Source organism: Halichoeres trimaculatus, unplaced genomic scaffold (assembly GCF_033239565.1).
Source record: "Halichoeres trimaculatus isolate MK-OKI-2021-1 unplaced genomic scaffold, fHalTri1.1 fHalTri1_scaffold_15, whole genome shotgun sequence".
NCBI lineage: Eukaryota > Metazoa > Chordata > Actinopteri > Labriformes > Labridae > Halichoeres > Halichoeres trimaculatus.
Genome location: NW_027437193.1, coordinates 24982642 through 24995751, shown reverse-complemented (window position 1 = coordinate 24995751; position 13110 = coordinate 24982642). Strand labels below are relative to the sequence as shown.

Sequence of the window (13110 nt, the reverse complement as noted above, 5' to 3'; positions counted from 1 at the left end):
CTTACTCTCAAAACACCATTTAATATTTTGATGATTAGCTTTGTTATATTGGTTTGCTTCATATCTCCAGTAGGGGCCGATACAAGGAAAATATGTCAGGATTTTTTTAAGGCTGGATCAGGATTTCATCACACTATTTTGATTTTTCATCATTTTGATCAAATCTTGTGTCCTCTAATGTGTTTTTTTGAAACTCTGGGTGTTCAAGACACACATTTTCACATCATGATTAGTACATTAATTTAAACATGTCAGCTGTCAGATTTCTTGAGTTTCAAAGAGCCCCCGTAGTTTGGCTGTGATGTTTGAGAACCGAAAATTCCGATAACCAGCGTCCACGTGAAACTGCGTAACCGCAGTTTTCAAAAATCTTCACTTTGGCCGGAGTTCTCAGAAGACATCTTTTTCGTGACGTAAAACTTCGGTTTCGCGTGGGTTACAGGCTTACATGTATACAAATATATCCGGTTTCCCAAATGCCCGGCTACGTGTAGACCATAGACTGTAAAAAAACAAATGGACGTTCGTTTGCTCCGCTCGAAGTGAGGTCTCCACAAAAACTGCTCCCCCTGGTGGCTGGCTGCAGAATAGGTTAAAAAATCCGTCTTCCAGTCATTCCAGATGGGCTGTGGTCAAACTTTAAAAAATGTTTCTCACGTCCGATTGTTGTGGTGATTTGAAGATATTATTTGGCTGTCTTGTATCCAAATCCTCTTTTTTTCTGAAAAGTTTTGTTTTCATTAGTTATACGAGGTTAAAAACGAGGCTTTATGTAACGTTTAACAATGATTGACAGCTGCTGTTCTCGTGTATTTTTTTCGGGGATTGCAAAATGTGTCTGGAGGTAGAGTCAAGAAGCGATAAGACTCTCAAAAGAAAAAAAAAAAATACTATTTTTGTCACCCAGCTCCACTCAGATTCTCCCAGAATCCCTCACAGTCTCTACTGCGCAGACTCTGGCTCCAAACTGCTACAATGGTGGCACCTGTGACGGCGGGATTTTGGCTTCAAAACCGTAGAATGATAAATGGCGGAGCCATGCTGTCCACTCTATATACAGTCTATGGTGTGGACATGGCCTTCGAGTACATGTGTAAACAACGGACAAAATTAACAACCAACTGATTTTACAACTATCACCATTATCATGTTAGAAAAAGATATCCAACAGTAGTTTTATTTTAGCTGGATTAACAGAGGTCGCAGGTGTTCCCCCTGATTCCCTGTGCCATGTCGGAGGACATCCCTCTCTGTCCGGTCTCTCTCAAGCTGTCCGGTCGAATTAAAGCAAGATGTCAAAAAAGACTCCTAAAATCACCCTGATCAACATCATGCGCTGACCTTTAGTTGTCTTTTGACCGAGTAAGGCTCACTGTTACTAATCTTAGTGCTAAGCCAATTACTGCAGTGTATCTGGTTGTGATGTTTATCAGATTAAACTGTAAGCAAGGAAGAGAATATACCACAAAATGTCACTTCTCTTTCATTGCATCTTTCCACCTAAAAGTTGGAGGTAAGTATAATTTATTTTCCTTCATGGCTTTTTTCTCTTGTCTGTGGAGAGTTCTGAAAATTCACTTTATTGTACTTTTAACAGCTGATTATTGTCTGATTAAAGCTTTTGTTTCGTCATAAACTGTTCACTAACATTTAGAAATGTTTAACCCATCCCATGGAGTATGAAGCTTATACCTGAGTAAAACCTAAGTTTTCTGCACAGGAATACTGTAACACTAACCAAAGCTATTTGAGTGTTTGCGTAACAGTAAAAGTACAGTGCTAACTTTGATCTAAAGACTGACTGTGTGTTTTGTTACAGCCTTTTGAATGGTTAAACAAGCTGAAATTCACAAACCATTTGAACAAAAAAAAAAATCTGCAAGGAGAAAGTTTAGGCTTGGTTATTTAGGACTAGTGTCCTGCAGAGGGCGTTAAAGAGCTGCCATGTCTGCTGCAGCTTATAACTGAGAGTGAGTGTATAAAATGTGTTTGTGTGTTTTTTACATCCTTAAGCTTTTGTTCAACATCTAAATGTATGCTTGTAGTGAGGTAAACACATTTGTTCAATACAACACTGGTATACTGTCGACACCGTATGTGTCATATGTGTTTGCCACATTGTGCCATCACAAAGCTAAATACAATAAACATTTCCGTCTCTCAGCACAAGAAAACAGAAATAGGAGGACGAAAATAGGACCCTGGTCATGACTAACTACAGGAGTCACAGAGAGAAACTTTGTGTGTCAGTAATGTCACTCAATGTTACTCATCCTGCTCTCAGATAATCCTGGACAGTCATCATCCACTGGCTCATCCTCATTAATCTCAGCTCATACTCTACTTCCAGCTTCCTGCTTTTGGACTCCTGACCCAGATAAACACTGAGAGTGTCACTCCCCCACACCTCGCTAGTTGGGAGCCTGGGTTACAGACTGCTTATTAAAAGTTTGACCTGTAGCATTTTAGGACTTAGCACAAACCCTCCTGAGGCTGCTGCAGAAAACGATCTTAAAACCACAAACTGCTTACGTTTAAACAGCCTCGTGAGTTATTTGTTGACAGGATTAATAATCCCATGAGTGGATTGTTATTTGTGATAAACTGGGATCATAACAAAAATTTGTTTGTTTATTTAGCACTTCTGAAAAAAGAGCTTTTCCATAAAAAAAGAAAAAATACAGAAACAAGGCAGCGACAAATAATAACTAAAAGTGAGTAACTCATAAGATATAAAGTGCCGCCCTGAATATTTGAAAAGACTCAAACACAGATAATATATCAGAGCTTATATATAAAATCCTACATGTGTGGGATATCAAGAGTCAGGTCTACCCCAATTCAACATGACCACCTCTCAGAAGTTTCTACTCCATATTAGCTTTTGTTATGCCACTGTCTGGGCTTCACTCTGCAGTGGGATGCTTGAGGAAAGTTTGACACTAGAGGGCTGTTTCCACATTCTTCTAAAGCAGGAGGAAAGTTCAACTCATACATTTACAGTAACAGCAGGATTATTTGACATCATTAGAGTTTGGAGTCAGCACCTGTCCAAACTCAAACCAATGAGTCATAAAAATATAAAACTTCCAAAGCTCATTTCTTCAGTGGTCAATTTCATTGCATTCTTGTAGTATTTGCAAGATCATTAACTTAAAGATACAAACCTGAAAGGAGGAGGGATAGATAGAGGGGGAGAATTTTAGTAAAGGATTTAAACACCAGATAGAATGGAATACTACATTTTAGGAATTCTTTCATAAAAAAAACCCCACACATATTCAGATACATCTTTAGCTTTGAGTTTTTGTTTAAAACCAGTCCGACCTTAACAGATTTTATCTCACATTTTGGAAGTGATACATCTGCCCGCCCAAAGAAAAACAGGATATTTCTCATGAATCTTAAGAAAGCATTAGTGATGAATGATGACAGTCCATAGTGTGAACTGTGCAACCAGCTGAAGGAAGGATAAAACTTTTATATCTATGATTTTGATGAAAAATATTTTAGTAATGACATTGGATACACAATGGGCACAGAGTGCGTCCTACAGTGTCTAGCACATGAGTCCAGGCTTATGTTGTGCAGCAGTGAGTCTTCTCACTGAAGTGTGACATGTCAGACACCAGGCCCAGCGATGAGGTCTTCAGTGTTTGTCCTGTGGTTCCTTCATCGCAGCTCCTCCTGATTTAACACTGAGATAAACTCAGTCTCTGTGTGTATCTCTGCTTGGATGAAGTGAAATGTTTTGTCTTTTTGTTCCAACCATAGCTTGATGAGCATCATTAAAGTACTAATTATCTGTCAAGTATTAAATCACTTTTCAGGGAGGGAATTTTTGAGTTGTTATACAAAATTTGAATTAAAATAACATTGTTTAAGGCATCTCACAGGGTGAGGTTGTTCCTTTTATCCCATTAGCTGACCTGTGTCACACATGTTCTAAAAATGTATTGTATGTATAAACTAAAACACTTTAAATGGAGTATTAAGAGAAATTGTAAAAAACAGAAATATTAATTTTTAAGTCCACTTTTAAGTGTTACCAACCTCTTGCATCTTACAATTGTAGTCTAATCAAGTTTTTATAAGTGTAACATGTTTCTGACATTAATTTTCTGTAATGTGTTTTTGTATTTTTAAAGGGAAGTAAGCAAAGACTTGCCAGAAAGTTTTTTAAAAAAGTGGTTCCCCAGTTAACTTTTGTCCAACAAATCAAACTATAAACCAATGCATAGTATCTCTAAAGGAAAGTTATCACTACGATATTGTGGAATTAATTTAGAGACAAATTAGATTTTTAAAAAAAGAAAGAAAAAAAATGCTTTTAAATATGAAAAAAATTGGATGAAATATTAATTACTTGTCTGTGAAATGGGCTGATTTTGTACTTTATTTGCTGTCAACACACAGTTACTTTTCTTTTTTTTTTTTAAACAAAAGGTTAATTATTATTATTATTATTATTATTATTATTATTATTATTATTATTATTATTATTTTTATTATTATTATTCACTTGTCACACAGCAAAGAAAAGTAAGGTATGCAGGAATGCATTATTTTTTTAATTTTATTTTTCTATTTCTATTCTGCATAGTTTTTATTAAGTACCAAAAAGATATGAAAAGGCTCTTCAAATGTCCAAGTACTGATCCATGACAAGTCAGAATTATTTTCTTAACAAAATGAAACATAATAAACATATGATATACAACGTGAAAATAAAGGACATGCAAAGTTGTGTGTTTAAGGCAAGTTGTTAACTGTGTCTTTCTCTCCTACAAGGAATGACTAAAAAAATCCCCAAAATCTTATCTGTTTTTACCATTGACCATAAAAGTGAGTTTCAAGTACACAGGGGAATTTGACAGAGTAGTAAACAGGACTTGTAAACTGAAACTATGAAATTAAACTGAAATGAAATTTCCCCTCAGGGATCTATAAAGTATTCTGTTCAATATTTTGTTTCAACTGCTGTTTGAGTCATACACCTTATTGATCAGTTTAACTTTAAATACTGTACAGTTTTGTTGCTTCTAGTACTAGGCTACCATTAGGATTTTAGGATTATTTAAAAAAACTTGTATTTTTATTCCATTTATTTTCTAATTGGTTTGAACAGCTGGATGTACTTTTTCTATTTGAAAAATACAGAATTCATTAAAAACTTTCTTATTGTATTAATGTCATACTTTCTTTTATTTTAGCCTCATACCTTTTCGTGCATTGATTTTTTTTTTTTTACAATTGAAAGCACCCTATTCTTCACTCTTTTTCACGAGTTTATTGTTAACAACGGCATATATCTGGATATCAAATAAAGTTTAACCAAGTTAATGTAAAGTTTTGGTCACGTGTGTGGTAACTGTCCCGGGCTGTGAGCAGTCCACCAACACTTCCACTACCAACACTACGAGCAGCAGCAGCAGCAGCAGCAGCGGAGCTCCTCTGGGCGGACTCTTCCACTGTAACCACCGCCTCTTTCTCCAACTGCACTGGGACAGATTTATGCTTCAGCTTTCTTATTTGGGAGCACCAGTCCAACCTCCTGGACCCCTCTAGGTCGGTGTGACCGCACATTCGAGGTGTGAAGACGGCATGGGAGTCCTCGGTTACTCGAGATGACCGATGATTTGGTCAAAATAACCACGTCTTTTAGTCGCCAGAGAGGGAAACTTAAAACAGGACTTGTTTTTGGAGTTCCACCTCCCCTCCTCTCTCCCCGCAGGATTTGATTCAAAGGCGAAAACCAAGATGGCCGCCGATTCCGTGCAGGTAGGAAAAGTTGACAACTGTTGAGAAAAGTGCGCAAACTTTCCCCAAGGGTTCACTTTTAAGAGTGAAAGCAGCGAAATTTCATCAAATTTGAGTCGGTAGAGAGTTAGTACTCATATGTTAAAAGTGAATGGCCTCTGTTAGCTCCTAAAGGGTTGTCTGGGAATTATCCATGGATTGAGGCCTGGGAAACAATTATCCAAAGTTACTTCTTCTGAAATACTCAAGTTGTAAACCCATCATTCAGAGCGTAAACTAAAATGTTAAATTAAATAACGTTAGAGGTTGTTACTGTAAAACGTTGTAACGGCTTTAATTTTAGTAGAATAATGCGTGGAAACGTTAACGTACAGGTCTGCAGCCTCACGATGTTACCCTGCACTATCGTTGGGAAATAAACAATTTTCCACTCACAAGCTAATGTGTAGACACTGTTTTAAAGATGTTCCTCAAAAACATCAGAGACTGATTCCATATTTTCTGAGTGGTGTTCACTGGTTTGCTTGACGTAAAGTTTTTTCCACACACGTTACATGTCAGATAAACTCAGAAGTATATAACCAGCAGAGCGACGTTGACACAAGCCATAAAATGCCGTATCTACTATGCAAAATCATATTTTACTATCAAAAATACGATGAATAGCGTAATGTAAGCGTTACAGGCATGTTTCATTATTCTCCATGAGCGGTCATGACTCACTGATCAATGTGGTTTCACTCGAGTGACGTCATGACGCAAATAAATCTTTATTTATCTAAGATAGTGTCTAAATACCCATCAATCACCCACCATTTTATTTAATAACGTTTTGTACAATATCATTCATTGCTTTATCGATGTGCTCCTAATGACAGTATCTGAATGAAATCTGATTACTCATAAAATATGAGTCATCCACTGGGAGGATTTGGGGAGGAAAAGGTTACACCATAAAAAAAGAAACACTGAAAATGACCATTATAGTTTATGTTTTTTATGAATTTTGATAGCTTGGGCAGGCGTAAGCTGAAACTGATCACTGAGGCAACAGGTGGTTTAGAGAACCAGCTGAATCGTGACATGGTTTATTAAATATGGCTCAGACTATCACATCCTCCCATAGATTAACTTGGACATGTAGACAAAAAGAGCACGTTTGACTTTGTTACACTCAGATTAAGAAATTAAAGACAGGATACAACAGATGTAGTCAAGAGCACCTGTTTCTATTATTTTTCATAGGTTTTGCATCTCACCAAAAGATAAACAAGGTTATTATCGTAGTCTACTTATTATTTTTACTTGGTAGACTGGGAGAACAATTAACCAATCAGGGCTGATGATGAGTTGTTTTATGCACATCAATGCAAATCTCTGCTAAACTGTAATAATTTGGACCCCCAAAACCATAACCCTTTTCTGGGGAAAAATCAGAATAGTTCTGGTATCTCTTCTTAAAATGTATATTTGAAATTGTTTTTATGAGCTCCTGGTTGTAATGTCATACAACCACCCGAAGTGCCAGATGTCCATAAAACAGGTGCAGCACTGTGAGATTCAACACTGTGCTAAACACAGATGTCTGCAGCGCCAAAGAGTTCATGGAGGAACTTCTTTCAAAAAGAAAACATAAAATTAGGTCCAGTTTAGGCCTGTCACGATAACAAATTTTGCTAGCAGCAATTTTCCATAATATTATTGCTGATAAACGATATTATTGTCAATATTATTTTGATTGTTTTTTCCATTTTTTCATTGATGTAATTATGATAAATGGGATGATAAAGTGAGTACACCGTATCAAAAGCAAGAAACTTTAATTTCTTAAGAGTATTTAACTGTAATTAAAAGGTCAGGATCTTTTAAATAAAATAGATTAAACAAAAAATATAATAAATTTAACAAACAAGAAAGAGAAAAAAAATGCAATGAAAATGAAATGGACTCTCTTTAAGAAAAAAATACATGTCAATGAAAACAATTAATACTTATCAAAAACAATAATTTTTAACATTTCTGGCATTCAAACGTATTGAAGGGCTGCATTTCTTTGGCAATGTAGCTGTCTTTGAGCACCCACCATTTGGCGCTTTTGTTTCTGTTTACTTTGCAGACCAAAAGCCTCAGTAAGAGCGGATTGTCAAAGAACAAGGCTCCGCTACACCTCCCCTTCTTCTTCTTCGTCGCCACTATTTTCAAACAAATGCAACATATCAGCTCGTTGGTGTTCATGCACTCACACTTTGTTCATTCTGATAAAAAACAAAATATTCCCACACTGGGACTGTGGCAGGCGGCTTAAGAACCGTATCTTTTCGTGCCATCACTCATATTAGCGTGTGTTTCCTCCTTACCCCTCAGGACGCTCGCTTCAGCTCTCTCCGTGTGTACGCGCGAGCAGCCCCGTCTTCACCCCAAAGATCGCATTTGACAGATGCTCACTCGCTATAAATCGGCTAAATCCGCTATAGAACCTATGCACCCCGATGTTAGGAAAGATAGACGTAGTGAGCCATCTTCTCATTCAGCCTCTTTGGTCGAAAGAGAGGAGGAAAACAAACATGCATGCACGTGTCAGTTTATTGAGGCTGGCAAACTTACCAAGGACGTTTTTATTTATCGTGAGGTTAATCGATTTATTGATTATCGTGACAGGCCCAGTTCAGTTCAAACTTTGTAAGGTAAAACTAAAATAAAGATCATATCTTTTTATGTTTAACTAACTAGCCTACAAAAACTTAACACAGTCAGTAAATGAATCTCTATTTCCTTGTTGGGGGTTGGTGTCTGACAAGAAAGGGGTGTAGTGCGAATGAAAACAAAAAAAGTTCATCCACAAGGGAGCCCCCCACCCCTTAGACTTAAATCTAGACATGAAAAAAACATGTGACAATAAAATGAAGAAGTTTAATGGAAGGAGCTGCAAGCCGAGCAGTTACAAGGGTTAGCTGACATTGTTGCGAGCTGCACGGAGTGTTTGTAGTTCAGGTTTCAGCAATACAATGTATACTGTTTTATTGTATTGTTTTCCTGAAGGTTCTTCCTGTTTCAGAAACCCTCAACTGTTGAACATAATGACATGAGAATACTCCTGAAATATTAATATCTCATGAAAACAATAGATTATCAACTAACAAGTATGTCATTGTAAGTTCATAAAGAAAAGTTTATTGTAAAACTAAAGGATGGACTCAAATGGGATTAACATTCAAATAAAGACTATAGCTCCAAGCATGTAAGCAAAATCCATCCGTGGTGCTTTTCCCCAGATGTGCTTTTTTAAAGTTAAGAGCTAAATGTCAGAGTTATGTCCCCAACACCTGTTTATTATGTGCGTACTGAAGTGGAAAGTCGAGCTGACCTGTCTGTTTCAGCTGGCGGGCGTTGTGTTCCTGAAGTCATCTGTAGAGCACTGTCTTTGTGTTTGGACTGTTATTATGGATGATGTTTGTTGTCAGCGACAGATGTTTAACAACAGTTACTCAACCACGTCATGCCTTGTCTTTCTCAAAGTCTACTTCAATAGGAATATGTATCTGTGTCAGGCTGGTGTCAGGGTCGGCCAGCTCGTTAGCATTCATCAACCTGTGAAATTATACAGAGTGGAATCAGATCAGCAGAGCAACAGGTGCTTTAGTACACTCTATCACTCAGCCTCATTTGTCTCATTCAAAGTGTTTGGTTTCTGGTAATAAGTGCTGTACATTCAGCTCAGAAACCACCCCCTGTAGTGTGAGACATTACCTTTAGTTTGACACTGTGTGGGATATGTCTTAGGTGGGTGTGAACGTTTGTAGGATCAGTGTTTGTTAGCCTGTGTTGCTATTTCTGGTGGCGACGGAGCACAGGGGCTGTGACCAACACTGTGCAGCCAGCTGTGGGGTGAGACGAGCGGGTGTCAGGTTGTAGGCTGAGATAGGCCGCGTGCAGAAATGGAAAGGGCTCAGTATTTAAAGCCTGCGCCTGGATAGTGCCCTCAACTTTTCCATTGTCCCATTGTGTGAACGGAGCTCTTGCTGCAGGAGCTTTTCAGGCTTTAAGAGTGAGTTAACCTGCTTACTGTGGAGGCCCAGACCCAATGTTTGCTTTAACCTCACAGTTTCCTTTCATGTCTCAGGCTGTTGAGGAGCCTTTTAACAAGCTCAACATGTGTAGGTAACAGAGCTTTTCCTTTGCATGAGTGAGTTTCTCAAAATAAAGTTTTCCTGGATAGTAGTCTGCAGATCAGTCCTCTTTTTGTTCACTTAAATGGACAAGAAGCTTTCACACCTTTTCTTCTGTTGAAAAAACATGGAGCTTACAAGTACGCAGCAGAGCTGCACTGACAAGAACAAGCTCCCTCCATCCATCAAAATCTGTGGATTGCGATGAGTGGAAACATTTGCTTACAATCCCTCCTTTACTCGTCTTTGAACCTAATAAGTCTGGAGTCCTGGTTCAGCGTCACTCCTCTGATGAGGTAATGCATCAGCAAGAAATGAAAAGAGCCCAACAGGTAAAAGAACCAAAGGAAGTATTACACTCACAGAGAAACCAAAGGTGAAACTAATCCTGCAAAAGGACGCCTTCTTTCTTTTCTTTGGACTGACTTTCTTTGTTTGATCTCAGAGCGCAGACATTGTGTGTTCTACTGGCTGATTTATTTCCATCTTATCTGATTGGCCTTTCATGGATTTCCTTGCATTGTTGTGTAGTAAAATAGGCCCTTTCGGGTGTCCTCACGCTGTCCTTAAGCCATGCTGGGCAGTCAGCTGCAGTTCAAACAAGTTCTGCAAGGCATGAGCTAAAGAGGAGAAACTCTCCCCCCTCACTACTCCTCCACTTCCAGGAGTTGTGACCTCCATTTTACCTATGAGTCATCAAGGAGCCTCTGGACCAGGATATCAGCAAACTATAGTTTCCTCTGAGGTGAGCACCTATAGAGGAGGGAAGGAGGTTTCCAGAGAGCTGGGGGAGGTTATGACTGAGCACATAGAAATCCTCTATCTTGGCTAACGGGATGTATTTTCCCAACATAAATCTATCTGCCAGAAGCAGAGGAGATGATTTCAGATTTTCCGCTCAGGTAGCTATTAAGCTGAGACACCCTGATACCGAAGCAGCTCGCCTCCTGATCAGCTCAGTTGGTGGATGACAGCGTGCATAATAATCTCTGAATGTGAGCAGTGCTGCTGCTGCCCAGAGAATAATGGGCTCTCACTTGGAGAAAGGCAGACGTGAGTGTGTTTGAGACAGAGATGCTAACTACGGCCAGGGAACATGGCAAAAGTTTGACTCTCCATAGTTTTAGGCTCCTGACCCAAAAGGAGGGGGAATTAATTTTTTTGACATTGATCAAAATAGATATTTATTTGTGTGTGTGTGTTTATATATATATATATATATATATATATATATATATATATATATATATATATATATATATAAAGAGAGAGAGAGAGAGAGAGAGAGAGAGAGAGAAATTCCATCTCTGTATTGAAACTATACAGTGTTAAGTGTATTTTAGGGCCCTGTCACAGGAAAACATTGTTATGATGTTTGTTTTCTGTTAATTTCTGTTAGTAAAAATATTTTTGAAAATAAAAGTAAAAAAAATTGATTTTCATAATTTTGTATGATTTCACAGCACAAGAAGTACCTAAAAATTGAAAGAGTCCTCAGGGCTCCAGAGTGCGACCAATTTTTTTTTCTCGGTGGCACTGGTGCGCCTGATGCTGCCCAGTGATTTATTTATTTATTTATTTATTTTTGCAATTGCACCCTCTCCCTGGTTCACCTGTGACCAATAAGAGAAAGAGCTCGGAGGTTCCTTTCCTCTGATTGGCTGTGGTTCTGTTCACTTACTGCTTGAAGTTATATGAGCGTTTACATCCCCAAGCTCTGCATGACGCATGGTGGAGTTCTCCCCGGTGTGAGCACATAAGACACACAGTTACTGGAGAAAATTGGCTCCATTCTTATTATGATCATTCTCTAGTGTTTACAGACGTGTTATCATCTAACTTAAGGTTTTATTTGCTGTAATGATGCACATATCACAACGTAAATAGCCTCATCTCTGTAGTTTATATCCACACACAGAGACCAACACAACAAAGGATGCTGTGTCAACATAAACAGTTCTTTCCTCTAGGCCAGGCCTACATGTTATGATGAAATGAGATGATTGGTGCATGAATATGTACAAATAATACATCTTTATTGAACTATTACAGTGACAGTATAATATTAACTGAATGATTAAACTTCAAGCTTTGTAGACATGTATTTTAATTATCATTAAATGACTTGAATAAAATCAGAGAAAGGAACAAAGCACTGCAGAACAGGCCTGGTATGAACAACAATAATATGAAACTGAATTTAAACCCTTTTTTCATTGAATCTCACACAAAATAAAATGCAGAAATGTAAATAAGATCAAAACTCTGGCTCAACCAAATATGTCAACATGTTGAATAAATTTATCAAATAAAAAATAAATATTGTCTGAACATAAATATTAATATTAAATTTATCTCACTGATCTCTTCTCACTAACAAAACACAAACTGAAGGGCAGAAATGTAAATAACAAACAATGTTTTTCCTCAACCACTGAAATATGTAAAAATGTGTGAATTGCACTTTTTAACTGAAAAAGAAAAGAACCACTGTGAATTTTACTGACCTCCAGTTGTTTGTGAGAGTAACAAACTATAGAGAATAAAGTGAACTCTGCCAGCCACAGTCATCCCAATGTAGCTCACAGGTTTTAACCTGAAAAACCAGTATGTTGATTTTTGCTGGTTTTAAGGAAGAACAAGCACAAGTTACTTTGTTTCCTGCTGGTCTGTGTACGTACAACTTTTTTTTTAAATTGCCGCCTTTGCAATTTGAAAACATCTTATTGCATTGTGATGTCCGTTTCAATTCGATCAAGTTCAGCCCTACTTTCTACTATTTTTTCTCTGTTTCTGAAACTCAGACAACAGTTTTATTCATCTTCGCAAAATTATTTATGCTTTTGTTTTTAACTGGCCGTTAGACAGCTTTCAGAGGGGCTGGTGTACAGCCAGGCCCTAATGATTATCAAAAAATAAATAAATAAATGGAGAAAAACAGTCATGCAAGTATTGTATTCTTAATTTGGAAAGCATGATTCATCGATATTAGTTAATTTAACCATAGCGTACAGTTTATAAAAGTTGTAAAAGTTTCCAAATAAGAACTCCAAGATTATAGTAGCAAGGCTATCTTAAATTCATAAATAAAGTTGGCATTTACAAAAGTTGTCTTTTGATGCTCTTTGGGTTATTAAGGCCTTGTACACACATAGCTGAATATTTTCACAAACGAATACCCCCC

The 13110-nt window shown here is 37.6% G+C and overlaps 1 protein-coding gene across 1 annotated transcript in view; it reads left to right on the top strand.

Moving 5' to 3' along the window:
* Positions 1-5381: 5381 nt before the first annotated feature.
* pkn2a (protein kinase N2a) overlaps positions 5382-13110 on the top strand; it is a 39041-nt gene continuing 31312 nt past the window's right edge. Inside the window, exon 1 of the mRNA XM_074687743.1 lies at positions 5382-5781. Within this exon, the coding sequence (XP_074543844.1) occupies positions 5761-5781 (21 nt within the window). The 5' untranslated portion in view covers positions 5382-5760. The remainder of the gene's footprint in view (positions 5782-13110) is intronic.